The sequence below is a fragment of the Physeter macrocephalus genome, chromosome 1 (assembly GCF_002837175.3).
Source record: "Physeter macrocephalus isolate SW-GA chromosome 1, ASM283717v5, whole genome shotgun sequence".
Taxonomy (NCBI): Eukaryota; Metazoa; Chordata; class Mammalia; order Artiodactyla; family Physeteridae; genus Physeter; species Physeter macrocephalus.
In genome coordinates, this window is record NC_041214.2 from 86,889,674 (window position 1) to 86,903,393 (window position 13,720).

The window sequence follows — 13,720 nt, forward strand, 5'->3', positions numbered from 1 at the left end:
TGGTGCTGGGAAAACTGGACAGCTACATGTAAAAGAATGAAATTAGAACACTCCCTAACCCATACACAAAAATAAACTCAAAATGGATTAAAGACCTAAATGTAAGATCAGACACTATAAAACTCTTAGAGGAAAACATAGGAAGAACACTTTTTGACATAAATCACAGCAAGACCTTTTTTGACCCACCTCCTTCAGTAATAAAAATAAAAACAAACAAATGGGACCTAATGAAACTTAAAAGCTTTTGCACAGCAAAAGAAACCATAAACAAGACGAAAAGACAACCCACAGAATGAGAGAAAATATTTACAAATGAAGCAACGGACAAGGGATTAATCTCCAAAAAATACAAATAGCTCATGCACCTCAATATCAAAAAAACAAACAACCCAATCAAAAAATGGGCAGAAGATCTAAATAGACATTCCTCCAAAGAAGACATACAGATGGCCAAGAGGCACATGAAAAGATGCTCAATATCACTAATTATTAGAGAAATGCAAATCAAAACTACAATGAGGTATCACTTCACACCAGTCAGAATGGCCATCATCAAAAAATCTACGAACAATAAATGCTGGAGAGGGCATGAAGAAAAGGGAACTGTCTTGCAACTGTTGGTGGAAATGTAAATTGATACACCCACTATGGAGCACAGTATGAAGGTTCCTTAGAAAACTAAAAACAGAATTAGCATATGACCCAGCAATTCCACTACTGGGCATATACCCAGAGAAAAACATAATTCAAAAAGACAGATGCACCCCAATGTTCACTGCAGCACTATTTACAATAGCCAGGTCATGGAAGAAACCTAAATGTCCACTGACAGATGAATGGATAAAGATGTGGTACATATATACAATGGAAAATTACTAAGCCATAAAAAGGAATGAAATTGGGTCATTTGTAGCGATGTGGATGGACCTAGAGACTGTCATACAGAGTGAAGTAAGTCTGAAAGAGAAAAACAAATATCATGTATTAACACATATATGTGGAATCTAGAAAAATGGTACAGATGAACCTGTGTGCAAGGCAGAAATAGAGACACAGACATAGAGAAAAAACATATGGACACCAACGGGGGACAAGGGGGTGTGGGCTGAATTGGGAGACTGGGATTGACATATATATAGTAATATGTATAAAATAGGTAACTAATGAGAACATGCTGTATAGCACAGGGAACTCTACTTAATACTCTGTGGTGACCTAAATGGGAAGGAAATCCAAAAAAGAGGAGATATATGTATACATATAGCTGATTCACTTCGCTATACAGCAGAAACTTACACAACATTGTAAAGCAACTATACCCCAATAAATAAAAATTTAAAAAAAAAAGAAAGACCAAATGATTTTTAAACAGTACTATATACCATAGGGAACTTGTTCAAAATGCAAGTTTCAAGGGTCCTCTACCAGAGATTACAATTCTTTGTGTTTTCGGGATAAGCCCTAGAAATCTGAGGGATTTTCTTAAGACACACCCTTGATTTCACTGTTATGGTGGTCTACAGACCACACTTTAAGAAACAACATTCATTTATTGTTGAAGAAAATTAGGAGGCCAAAGGACATGAATATATTCTTAAAACACACACACATAATGCTTTCTAAAAGAATTATGTACCAGTAAAGAATAACAGTATCCATTTCAGTAGTCTGAAAATCTGAAACCTTGATTCATTAATGATCCTAGGTAAATATATAACATCCTTTTACTTTTTCTACTAAGAAATTAGGCAAAGTAAATTGAAGACAAATGACTTTAAAATAATAACAATAATAATAATGTGTACCTAGCAAAGACTTTAATAAGAAGCCATAAATTTTCATGTATACACTCTATAAGGACATTCTGAATATTAGTCTATTTTGAAGTGATTTATAAATGATCTGCAAGACATCACCACCAGGACAACAAATTCTAACCTACTAAAACAGAAGTGCATTATGTTCATGAGATCTGCCACTATTTATAGCTTTTAACATCTGAATACTATATCATAATCAACTTTATCTGTAATTTAATATATTCTCAGTCAGGAATTAAAAGACATAAAGTGAAATTATTAATGTGGAAAAGGAAAACGTTCCTACCTGGGAAGTTCAGATAATTTTTTTATTTCTAGTTTCATTTTATTTCACATACAAAATGTGATGAATATGACACAAAAGGTTTGCTTTCATTACTTATTATGCACCTTCATTACTCATTCTCATATATTCTATTATCTTCTCTACAAAGAAAATACCATATTGAGACAACTAGAATAACTGATAGTATTTCAACCACTTTTGGGATCTGTTTTGATTTTTAAAGATCACTAGGTTATTTATTTACATTAAAAATTTTTTTTAGTCTGTAACAATTTGAACTATGTATCCTGAACACAAATTTCATAGTATAAATGATTCACTGAAAGGCATGAAGTCTGACTCCTTTACAGAGTAATTCAGGAAAAAATGCAATATAGATTGCACAAAGCAAAAAACACACAAAAACCCCCATATTTTCACTAAGTCATGTTTCTAATTTCTCTCAAAAGATACCAACTCTCAGATGCGATCATTAACTGGTTGCTTTTCTTTTCTTTTCACTGCAACTGACTTACTCTTTGACAAAATTCTGAAGCTGTGCCTTAATCGATCTCTGAGTTTGGTCAAATAGGATCTAAAAGAAAAGAAGGAACATGAAACAATTAGAAAAGTAAACAAAGAAAATAATTTTCATGTAGTTCTGTAAATATTACATCCTTGCAACAATATTCCAATTCTAATAACACCTACATTTCTTACTGAACATTGCATAAGAAATAAGTATTTGAAAAAGAAACAAACTGATTTTCAAGCCAATTTCATCTGTTTAAAAAATAAAATTACTTCTATTTAAATAGGAATGAAATGTGCATTAATATTTAAATACAATGTTCAATCAGTAGAGCAATTTATTTCCTTGATTCTAATTCAGGCTTTGAAAGACAACCTAAAAGAGTAATACAAATTCTACTCTATCCACCACAGAAATTTCTTACTCTAATATATTAAAACAAAACAAATGAAAACAACTCTAAAACTGCCTTATACCTTAGTTAGAGGTTTCTCATTTGGGAAGACCTGTGGATTTAAATGTCTTAAATTCAGAATTCAAGTAAATATTATATAGCCCTTCAGGTTAAATTATTGCTAAGATTAAAGATGAGAATAAAATTTTATTTCTCACGACAATATTTTACGCCACTTAACGGATGCCACATATTTAACTCTATGTGTGGTAAATTTCACAGGGCTTGGCATGGGAATTCCAAGTACTTTCATAATTTACAGATACACTTCATTCAGAATTTGAAACACATGCCAGATGAAGAGGCAGAAAAATAAATATTAAAAAAAAAAAAGAGTGCTTCCCTGGTGGCGCAGTGGTTGAGAGTCTGCCTGCCGATGCAGGGGACACGGGTTCGTTCCCCAGTCCGGGAGGATCCCACATGCCGCGGAGCAGCTGGGCCCGTGAGCCATGGCCGCTGGGCCTGCGCGTCCGGAGCCTGTGCTCCGCAGCGGGAGAGGCCGCGGCAGTGAGAGGCCCGCGTACCACACAAAAAAACACAAATAAACAAATAAAAAACAAAAAAACAGAAAGAAAACCTTATGTCCTTCAACTAACTAAATGCAGTACCAAAAAAATTCAATCTCTATGGAATCTTACTATTAGCAAAGTCTTACGTCCTTGCCTAAATGCCGAATACACACACACACACACACACACACACACACACAAAACCTGGATTGAGTAAAGGGTTTCAAAATCTGTCAATTCACTTCCAAAGGAAAAACAGTTTTGTATTATGTTAATCCCAAAGTATTAAACCCAAATTAAGCAGAAGAAAGGAAATAATAAAGATCAGATTGGAAGGCAACTAAATAGAAAACAGAAAATCAATAGCCAAAACCCAATGAAACCTAAAGCTAGTTCTTTAAGAAGATCTAAAATAGATAAACCCACAACCAAAGTGATCAGGAAGAAAGAAGACACAAATTTCATACAATAAAAAGGAGAGAGATGACTTCACCACAGATTCTACAGATATTAAAAAAGGATAATCAGTGGAACAATTTTATGCCAATAAATTCAATAGATGAGATGGGGAAATACTTTGAAGGACAAAAACTAACAAAGCTCAACTGTAGCAATGTTTTCTTAGGGCAGTTTCCCAAGGCAATAGAAATTAAAGCAAAAATAAACAAATGGGATCTAATCAAACTTAGAAGCTTTTGAACAGCAAAGGAAACGATGAACAAAATGAAAAGATGACCTACAGACTGGGAGAAAAAATTTGCAAATGTTGAGACTGATGAGGGCTTAATTTCCAAAATATACAAACAGCTCATATAACTCAATAACAAACAAACAAATCAAAAAATGGGCAGAAGACCTAAATAGACATTTCTCCAAAGAAAAGATACAGATGGCCAATAGGTACATGAAAAGATGCTCAACTTCTCTAATTATTAGTTAAATGCAAATCAAAACTACAATGAGGTCTCACCTCACACCAGTCAGAATGGCCATCATTAAAAAGTCTACAAATAATAAATGCTGGAGAGGGTGTAGAGAAAAGGAACCCTCCTACATTGTTGGTAGAAACATAAACTGGTGCAGCCACTAGGGAAAACAGTATGGAGGTTCCTTAAAAAACTAAAAATAGAGTTGCCATATGGTCCAGCAATCCCCCTCCTGGGCATACTTCCAGAGAAAACTCTAATTTGAAAAGATACATGCACCCCAATGTTCAAAGCAGCGCTATCTACAATAGCCAAGACATGGAAGCAACCTAAATGTCCCTCAACAGATGAATGGATACGTGGAATATTACTCAGCCATAAGAAGGAATGAAATAATGCCATTTGCACCAACATGGGTGGACTTAGAGATTATCATACTAAGTGAAGTCAGCCAGAGAAAGACAAATATTATGTGATATCACTTATATGTGGAATCTAAAATATGACACAAATGAATTTGTCTACGAAACAGAAACAGACTCACAGACATAGAGAATAGACTTGTGGTCACCAAGGAGGAGGGGAGGTGGGGGAGGGAAGGATTGAGAGTTCAGGATTAGCAGATGCAAACTATTGCATATAGGATGGATAACAACAAGGTACTACTATATAGCACAGGGAACTATACTGAATATTCTGTAATAAACCATAGTGGAAAAGAATGTGAAAAAGAACATATATATATATACACACACACACACACACACACACACACACAACTGAATCAGTTTGCTGTATACCAGAAACTAATACAACTTTGTAAATCAACTATACTTCAATAAAAAAATTTTAAAAAAAGAAGATATCAGAAACTTAAACAGAGTTCCCTGGTGGCCTAATGGTTAGGATTCCGGGCTTTTACTGCTGTGGCCTGGGTTCAACCCCTGGTCGGAGAACTGAAATCCCACAAGCCACATGGTGTGGCCAAAAAAAAAAGAAACCTAAACAGAATTAAAGAAATAGAATCTATAGTGAAAAACCTCCCCTATCCTATAAAGTTAAAGCTAACTTTACATAAAACCTAGCAACCCCAATCCTAGGTATTTGCCCAAGAGAAATGAAAACTTAGGTTCATAAAAAAATCTGTATACAAATGTTTTTTAGCAGTTTCATTCCTAATTGCCAAAAACTGGACACAACCCAAATGTCCTTGGAGAAACAAACTATAGTATATCTATACAATGGAATACTACTCAGCAATAAAAAAGAAAGAACTATTAATACACGCAACCACATAGATAAATCTCAATGCATTTTGATAAATACGTCATATTCTAAAGGGTACAAACTGAATGAGTCCAGTTATATGACATTTAGGAAAAGGCAGAACTATAGGATGGATATGAAATCAGCAATTTACAATGGTAGGGGGAGGAAGGAAAGGGTGACTAACAATGGGTTAATAAGAGTATTTCTAGAGTTAATGAAACTGCATCTTGATTGAGGTATGGAGACCCAACTGTATGCATTTGTCAAAACTCATAAAACTGTACACCACAAGGAATCAATTTTGTTACATTTAAATTTGGGGCTTCCCTGGTGGCGCAGTGGTTAAGAATCTGCCTGCCAAGGCAGGGGACATGGGTTCGTGCCCTGGTCTGGGAAGATCTCACATGCCGTGGAGCAACTAAGCCCGTGAGCCACAACTACTGAGCCTGCGCGTCTGGAGCCTGTGCTCCACAACGGGAGAGGCCGCGACAGTGAGAGGCCTGCATACTGCAATGAAGAGTGGCCCCCGCTTACCTCAACTGGAGAAAGCCCTCACACAGAAACGAAGACCCAACACAACCAAAAATAAATAAATAAATAAATAAATTTAAATTTGAAAGTAACTTTAATACCCTCTAGGTCCACCCCATTTGTCACAAATGGCAAGGTTTCATTCTTTTTTATGGCTGAATAATATTCCATTGTATATATATTACACATGTAATATATACACCACACCTTCTTCATCCATTCACCTACTGACAGGCACTTAGATTGCTTCCATATCTTGCCTATCGTGAATAATGCTGCAATGAACACAGAGGTGTATATATCTTTTCTAATTAGTGTTTTTGTTTTCTTTGGTTAAGTACCCAAGAGTGAACTTGCTGGACCATATGGTAGTTTTACTTTTAGTTTTTTGAGGAATTTCCATACTGTTTTCCATAGTGGTTGTACCAATTTATATTCCCATCAACAGCACACAAGGATTCACCTGTCTCCACATCCTCACCAGTGCTTGTTACTTGTTAACGTTTAGATAACAGCCATTCTGACAAATGTGAGGTGATATCTCATTGTGGTTTTGATTTGCATATCCCTGATGACTAGTGATGGTAAGCATTTTTTCATGTGCCTGTTGACCATCTGTATGTCTTCTTTGGAAAAATGTCTATTCAGGTCCTCTGCCCATTTTTTTAATTGGGGTATTTGGGGGGTTTTTTGATGCTGAGTTGTATGAGTTCCTTGTATATTTGGGATATTGACCCCTTGTTGGATATAACATTTGCAAACATCTTCTCCCATTCAGTAGGCTACCTTTTCATTTTGTTCATGGCTTCCTTCACTGCATAAAAGCTTTTTTAGTTTCATGTAGTCCCATTTGCTTATCTTTGCTCTTGTTTCCCTTGACTGTGGAGACAGCCAAAAAAATATTGCTAAGACAGATGTCAAAGAGTATACTGCCTATGTTTCCTTCTAGAAGTTTTATGGTTTCAGATCTTACATTTAAGTCTTTAATCCATTTTGAGTTTATTTTTGTATATGGTGTGAGAATGTAGTCATCTGATTCTTTTGCATGTAGCTGTCCAGTTTTCCTAACACCATTTATTGAAGAGTCTGTCTTTCCCCCACTGTGTACTCTTGCCTCCTTTGTCATATATTAATTGCCCATATAAATGTGGGTTCATTTCTGGGCTTTCTATTCTGTCCCTTGATCTATGTGTCTGTTTTTGTGCCAGTACCATACTGTTTTGATTACTGCAGCTTTGTAGTATAGTTTGAGATGAGGGTGCATGATACCTCCAGCTTTGTTCTTCTTTCTTAAGATTGTTTGGCTACTTCGGGTCTTTCGTGTTTCCATACATATTGTAGAATTATTTTTTCCAGTTCTGTGAAAAATGTAATTGGGATTTTGATAAGGATTACAATGAATCCCCAGACTGCCTGAGGTAGTATGGTCATTTTAAAAATATTATGTCTTTCAATCCATGAGCACAGTATACCTTTCCATCTGTTTGTGTCATCTTTAATTTCTTTGATCAGTGTCTTACAGTTTTCCAAGTATAAGTCTTTTATTTCCTTAGTTAGATTTATTCCCATGTATTTTATTCTTTTTGATGTGACTGTAAATGGGACTGTTTGTTACTTCATTGTTAGTGTATAGAAATGTAACAGATTTCTGCATATTAATTATGTATCCTGCAACTTTACTGAATTCATTGACGAGTTCCAGTAGTTTTTTGGCGGCATCTTTAGGATTTTGTATATGTAGTATCATATGGCATCTGCAAACATTGACAGTTTTATATCTTCCTTTCCAATCTGCATTCCTTTTATTTTTCTTGTCTGACTGCTGTGGCTAGGACTTCTAATATTTGCCATTTGCTACAACATGCATGGACCTAGAGGGTGTTATGCTATGTGAAACAGTCAGATAAAGAAAGACAAATATTATATGATTTCACTTATATATGGAATCTAAAAAAAAAAAACCAAATGAACAAACATAACTAAAGAGAAACTACAGAAAAGCATACTAGAACTAATAAGTGAATTTAGCAAGTCTGCAGAAATAAGGTCAGTATACAAGATTCAGTGGTATTTCTATACACCAGCAATGACCAATTAGAAACTGAACTTTAAAATATATCACTTACAATAGCACCAAAAAATAGGAAATGCTTAGGGATAAACTTGACAAAAGATATGCAAGACTTGTGTAATGAACACCACAAAATACTGCCAAGAGAAATTAAAGAAAACCTAAATAAATGTAGAGATATATTGTGTTCATGGATTAGAAGATTCAATATTAGTAAGATGTCAATTCTCACCAAATTGATCTATATAGATTTGATGCAATCCCACTCCAAATCCCAGTAAGGCATTTTGTAGAAGTTTAAAACTTGATTCTAAAATATATATGGAAATGTAAGGGACCTAGAGTAGCCAGTTTTGAAAAGAAGGAAGAAAGTTGAAATACCTAACCTACTTGATTTCAAGACTTATTATGAAACCTACAGTAATCAAGGCATTTGTAGTATTAAAGATAGGCAAAAAAGATCAATAAAACAGAATAGAGTCCAGAAATGACCAATACATATGGTCAACTTTTTTTTTTTAACAGAAGATGTCAATAGGGAAAAGATAATTTTTTGAGCAAATGATGCTGGAACAAACAACTGGACAGCCTTATGACCAAAAAATGAAACTCGACCCTTACCATGCAACATACACAAAAATTAACTTGGGATGGATCTACAGATCTAAACTAAACCTAGAATAGTGTTAGTGAACTTGGGTTAGGCAAACATTTCTTAATAGTACACAAAAAGAAAACTATAAAAGAAAAAAAGATCAATAAATTTACTTCATCAAAATTAAAAACTAGGGCTTCCCCGGTGGCGCCGTGGTTGAGAGTCCGTCTGCCGATGCAGGGGACACGGGTTCGTGCCCTGGTCCGGGAGGATCCCACATGCCACGGAGCAGCTGGGCCGTGAGCCATGGCCGCTGAGCCTGAGCGTCCGGAGCCTGTGCTCCGCAACAGGAGAGGCCACAGCAGTGATAGTCCCGCGTACCGCAAAAAATAAAAAAATTAAAACTATTGCTCTTCGAAAGATACTGCTACAAAAATAAAAAAGATAAGCCAAAGCCTGGGAGAAAATACATATCTGCAAAACACTTATCTGACAAAAGACATCTGGAATATAGAAAGAACTCTTATAACTAAATAATAAGATAAACAGCCCAACTTTTTTAGATGGTCTAAAGATCTGACATTTCATTGAAGAAAATAACATGGGTGGCAAATAAACACATGAAAAGATTCTTGGGATCATTAGTTATTAAGGAAATGCAAATTAAAACCATAAAAAAATTAAGAAGAGTATCCATACCAAGTGTTGGCAATCATGTGGAACAACTAGAACTCTCATACACTACTTGTATAAAAGGATACAATCAAATTTGGAAAACAATTTCCAGATTTTGGAGGTTTTCTTTAATGAAATTTAACACTTTTAGAAATTTAATGTATAAAAGAATATTAACATCATTATAAGCATTAATAAATAATAAAAGAAATTCTTCTTTCCATAATTTTTCTTAGCAATCTTTTTGTAGATTTCACTATATAAGTAGTTTTGTAAAAAGTTAAACATACTACCCATTCTACCTCTAGCTATTTACACAAAAGAAATAAAAGCATACATCTATACAGACTTTTACACATATTTTCTATAAGCAGCTTTATTTGTAATAGCCAAAACTGGGAAACAACTCAAATGTTCATTGTATTGGCTTTAAAATACGTCCACAAATTGTTTGACATTCTTCCCTTCAAAAGTGGAGCCTAATTCTTTTCCCCTCGAGAGTGGGCTGGTCATAGAGACTTACTTCTAACAAATAGTAATATGGAGGAAGTGACAAACAGTAACTTCTGAGACTAAGTCATGGATAGTATTGCATCTTTCTCTTTGCCCTCTTATATCATTTGTTTTGGGAGTAACCAGATTCCATGCAGTAAAAACCACTCAAGCAACCCTGCAAAGAGGCTCCTTGGTGAGGAACTGAGGCCTGCAGTCAACAGTCATATACATGGCCCTATCTTGGAATTGGATCCTCCAACCCCAGTGAAGCCTTCAAATTACAGTAACCCCGGCCACATCTTATCAGCTCTCTCATTAAAGACTCTGAGCCAAAGCCACCCAGCTAAGTCTCTCTAAAAATTCCAGGCCCAGAAACTGAGATAATAAATGTTTGTTGTTTTAAGCCACTATATTTTGGGGTAATCAGTTATACAGCAATAGATAACTAACACATCCATCAACAGGTGAATGGATAAACAAATTGTGATATATCTACACAATGCAATACTATTAAGCAATTTTAAAAAAAGGGACTAAACTATTGCTACACAGACCATGATTGAGTCTCAAAATCATTACACTGAAAGAAATTAGACCAAAAAAAAAAAATCCATTTACATATAGGTCTGGAAAATGCAAACTGATCAGTAATGACAGCAGATCAGTGATTGACTAGGAATGAGGAGGTGGCAAATCGGAGAAGGAATTATAAAGCGGTACAAGAAAACTTTTGAGGCATAATTTTTATGTTCATTAAATTAACTGAGGTGACAGTTTTATGGAGGTATACATATGTCAACATTTATCAAATTGTACACTTTAATATACAGTTTATGTCAATCATTCCCCAGTAAAAAAAAAAAAAAAATCAATATATTCCAGAGAAAGAAACAGAATGGTTTTTGCCTATTACTGTTATTTTAAAATTACAAAAACATTACTAAGTTCTCCAAAATATAGCATTACCTAAAGTTTATATACATTTGGATAGAATGAGAAATATTTCAGGTAATTGTCAATAATCTAGCCTACCTATTTTAACACCTCCATTAGAATGTAAAGTATGTTATAATGCAAAGGCAACTGAATAAAAACTGAGTCTCCGACTTGCCAGTTTCAAGCTATCCAGCTACCTAACAGCTAACTCTTTTCCTCTGGTGAACTGTTGCAAAGAGCTGCCTCAATAGGGCACTAATCTATTCCCCACTAAGAGAGAATTCGCAGCATTTCTTAAGCTTTAAAACTTTGCCTTGTCAATGTCCCTGGAAATTAGGTGATGAAGGAATTTTGCAAGACTCTTCCCTAAATTTTTGCCCTTTACCTCATTTCCCTATTTTCCTTGTGTAGAGTTCTATTATCCTGACTAGCTGGGGGTTCTTTCTGATCAAGATTTTACCCAAAGTGCTCAGCAACCACCCAAAAACTTTATCTGGGCTTTAGACCAAAAACAAAATTTGTTTCCTCCTCAGAATTGAGTGCATACAGGTCTTCTCTTCCATGTCTATACCACAAAACCTGGGATGGTATAATAAAGCCAGAGTGACAGATTCCTTGGGTGGGGTGACTGTGGGGGGGGGGTACCAGCACAAAAGCAAAGGTTCAGTTCCATTTTTGGAAATGAATGGCATGATTCCTAGCAACATATGTATGACAAATAATCAGCAATGTCATTTGACCTATCTGCTACTTATAAAAGGATCTTACCTTTTAAGAGGTAAGAGTGCATAAATATCATGGCTGTTTAAAACCAATGGCTTACACTCAGATTATTCCCCATTCACGTCTGCATCCAGTTAAAGCAACACTATCTAGCTGTGTTCAGGAAAGGATGAAAGCTGAGATACACTACACAGATGGCAGACACTCTAGGAACTTTAGTAGAAGAATAGGCTACACATCCATAGATAGCACTGAACTATTTTCAGTTCTTGCCATTTAGGTCCCATTGGCCGAGACTAAAAATTTTGTAGTCTTTGTGATCCATTTAAATATTACTGAGCTACTATAGCAGTCTCTTCTGACGATTCTGCATGACATAATCATTCCTGTCCTTTCCAGAATTTATAGGCACAGGGCTATGGCTGTTGACACTGTGGATTCATTGAATCTTTTAGTTAATCTCATTAGGACTGTTTATTACAGGCTTATAATAATCAAGAAGCCTCTTCTTTGCTTTTATCAGAAACAGGTCCCAATATGCAAATGAATATTTATTATGTGTTCCTATTTTTCTACATCCCCTGCCTGTCCTAACCTATCCATTTATCTAACCTCTTCTTTCTCCCTTTCTTCATTTCTCTAAGGCAGTGGTTCTTCAGTGGCTTGGGTGTGAATCAAAGTCACCTGCAAAGCTAACAGAAAATATAAATACAAAGATCCAAGCTTATTGAAGGACAGAATCCCTCTGTATTTTTTAATAAGTTCACTAGGTGATTCTGTTACTCCAAGATTGAGACAAATCGCTCTGACCAGGGGTTCTCAATTGTACAGTATTATAACCTGGGGAACTTTTAAATACCCCGATGCTGAGATAATTAGAAAAACTGGCAAGTATCAGGAATCAGAATTTTTAAGGTTCCCCAGATGTGAACCAGCATTACCCACATCACTTGCGTGCTTGTTAGAAATGAAGAATCTCCAGAACCACCCCAGACTTACAGAATCAAAATCTGCATTTACCATGATTTCCAAGTGCTTGTTTGGGGGAAGAGGCAATGCATTGTTTCTCAAACTGGGTTGCACAATGGGATGACCTGTGGAGCTTTAAAAATGACTGATTGCTGGTTCTTACTCCCAGAGACACTAATTTTAATTAGTCTGGGTTGCAGCCCACTAGCACTCCACTGAGAAGAATTCATCAAGGCATCTAAATCACTAAATTACCTTCACTAAGAGCAAAAAGGGGCTTCCCTTCAGTGGATGTCATGACAGATACAGTCCTTGGAAGTGGGCAAAAACAGTCCTGAGAGCAGAAGTCCGCACATTTTTTCTGCAAAGAGCTAGATGGTATTTTAGGCTTGTGGGCCATGTTGTCTCTGTCACAGCTACTCATCTCTGCCATCGTGCGAAAGTAACCATAGACAATACAGAACCAAATGAGCATAGCTGTGTTCCAATAAAAATTTATATGAAAAAAAGGGGAGGGGGCGATGGGCTAGATTTGGCCTGTAAGCCATAGTTTGCCAACGCCTGCTCTAGAACAGTGGTTCACAAACTTTAGAATACAACAGAATCCCCGGCAAGGCTTGTTCAAACACATATTGCTGGCTTCCAGCCTCAGAGTTTCTGATTTAGTAGATCTGGATGGGCTCTAAGAAGTTGCTATTCTAACAAGTCCCTAGGTGATGCTGATGCTGCTGGTCCAGGGACCACAATTTGAGAACCACCGATCGAAAGTAATGGTCCTCAAATTTTACTGCATGCCAGAATCACCTGGGGAGATTTAAAAACTCTAATGCCACACTCCAGATGACATAAATCACATCTCTGGGAATGGGAACCAATTTACTATTATAAAGGTTCTCAATGCTTGGGTCATGGCACACTAAAATAGTTACATTTTAGGGGAAAAGTTA

At 35.9% G+C, this 13,720-nt stretch overlaps 1 protein-coding gene across 5 annotated transcripts in view; it reads right to left on the reverse strand.

Annotated features, from left to right (window-relative positions):
* Window positions 1-13,720, reverse strand: part of ACAP2 (ArfGAP with coiled-coil, ankyrin repeat and PH domains 2) — a 165,634-nt gene that overhangs the window by 62,355 nt on the left and 89,559 nt on the right. For all 5 annotated transcript variants that reach the window (XM_024124166.3, XM_055084628.1, XM_055084629.1 and 2 more), the window contains one exon: window positions 2,625-2,683. In XM_024124166.3, coding sequence (XP_023979934.1) covers window positions 2,625-2,683 — 59 coding nt within the window. The remainder of the gene's footprint in view (window positions 1-2,624; window positions 2,684-13,720) is intronic.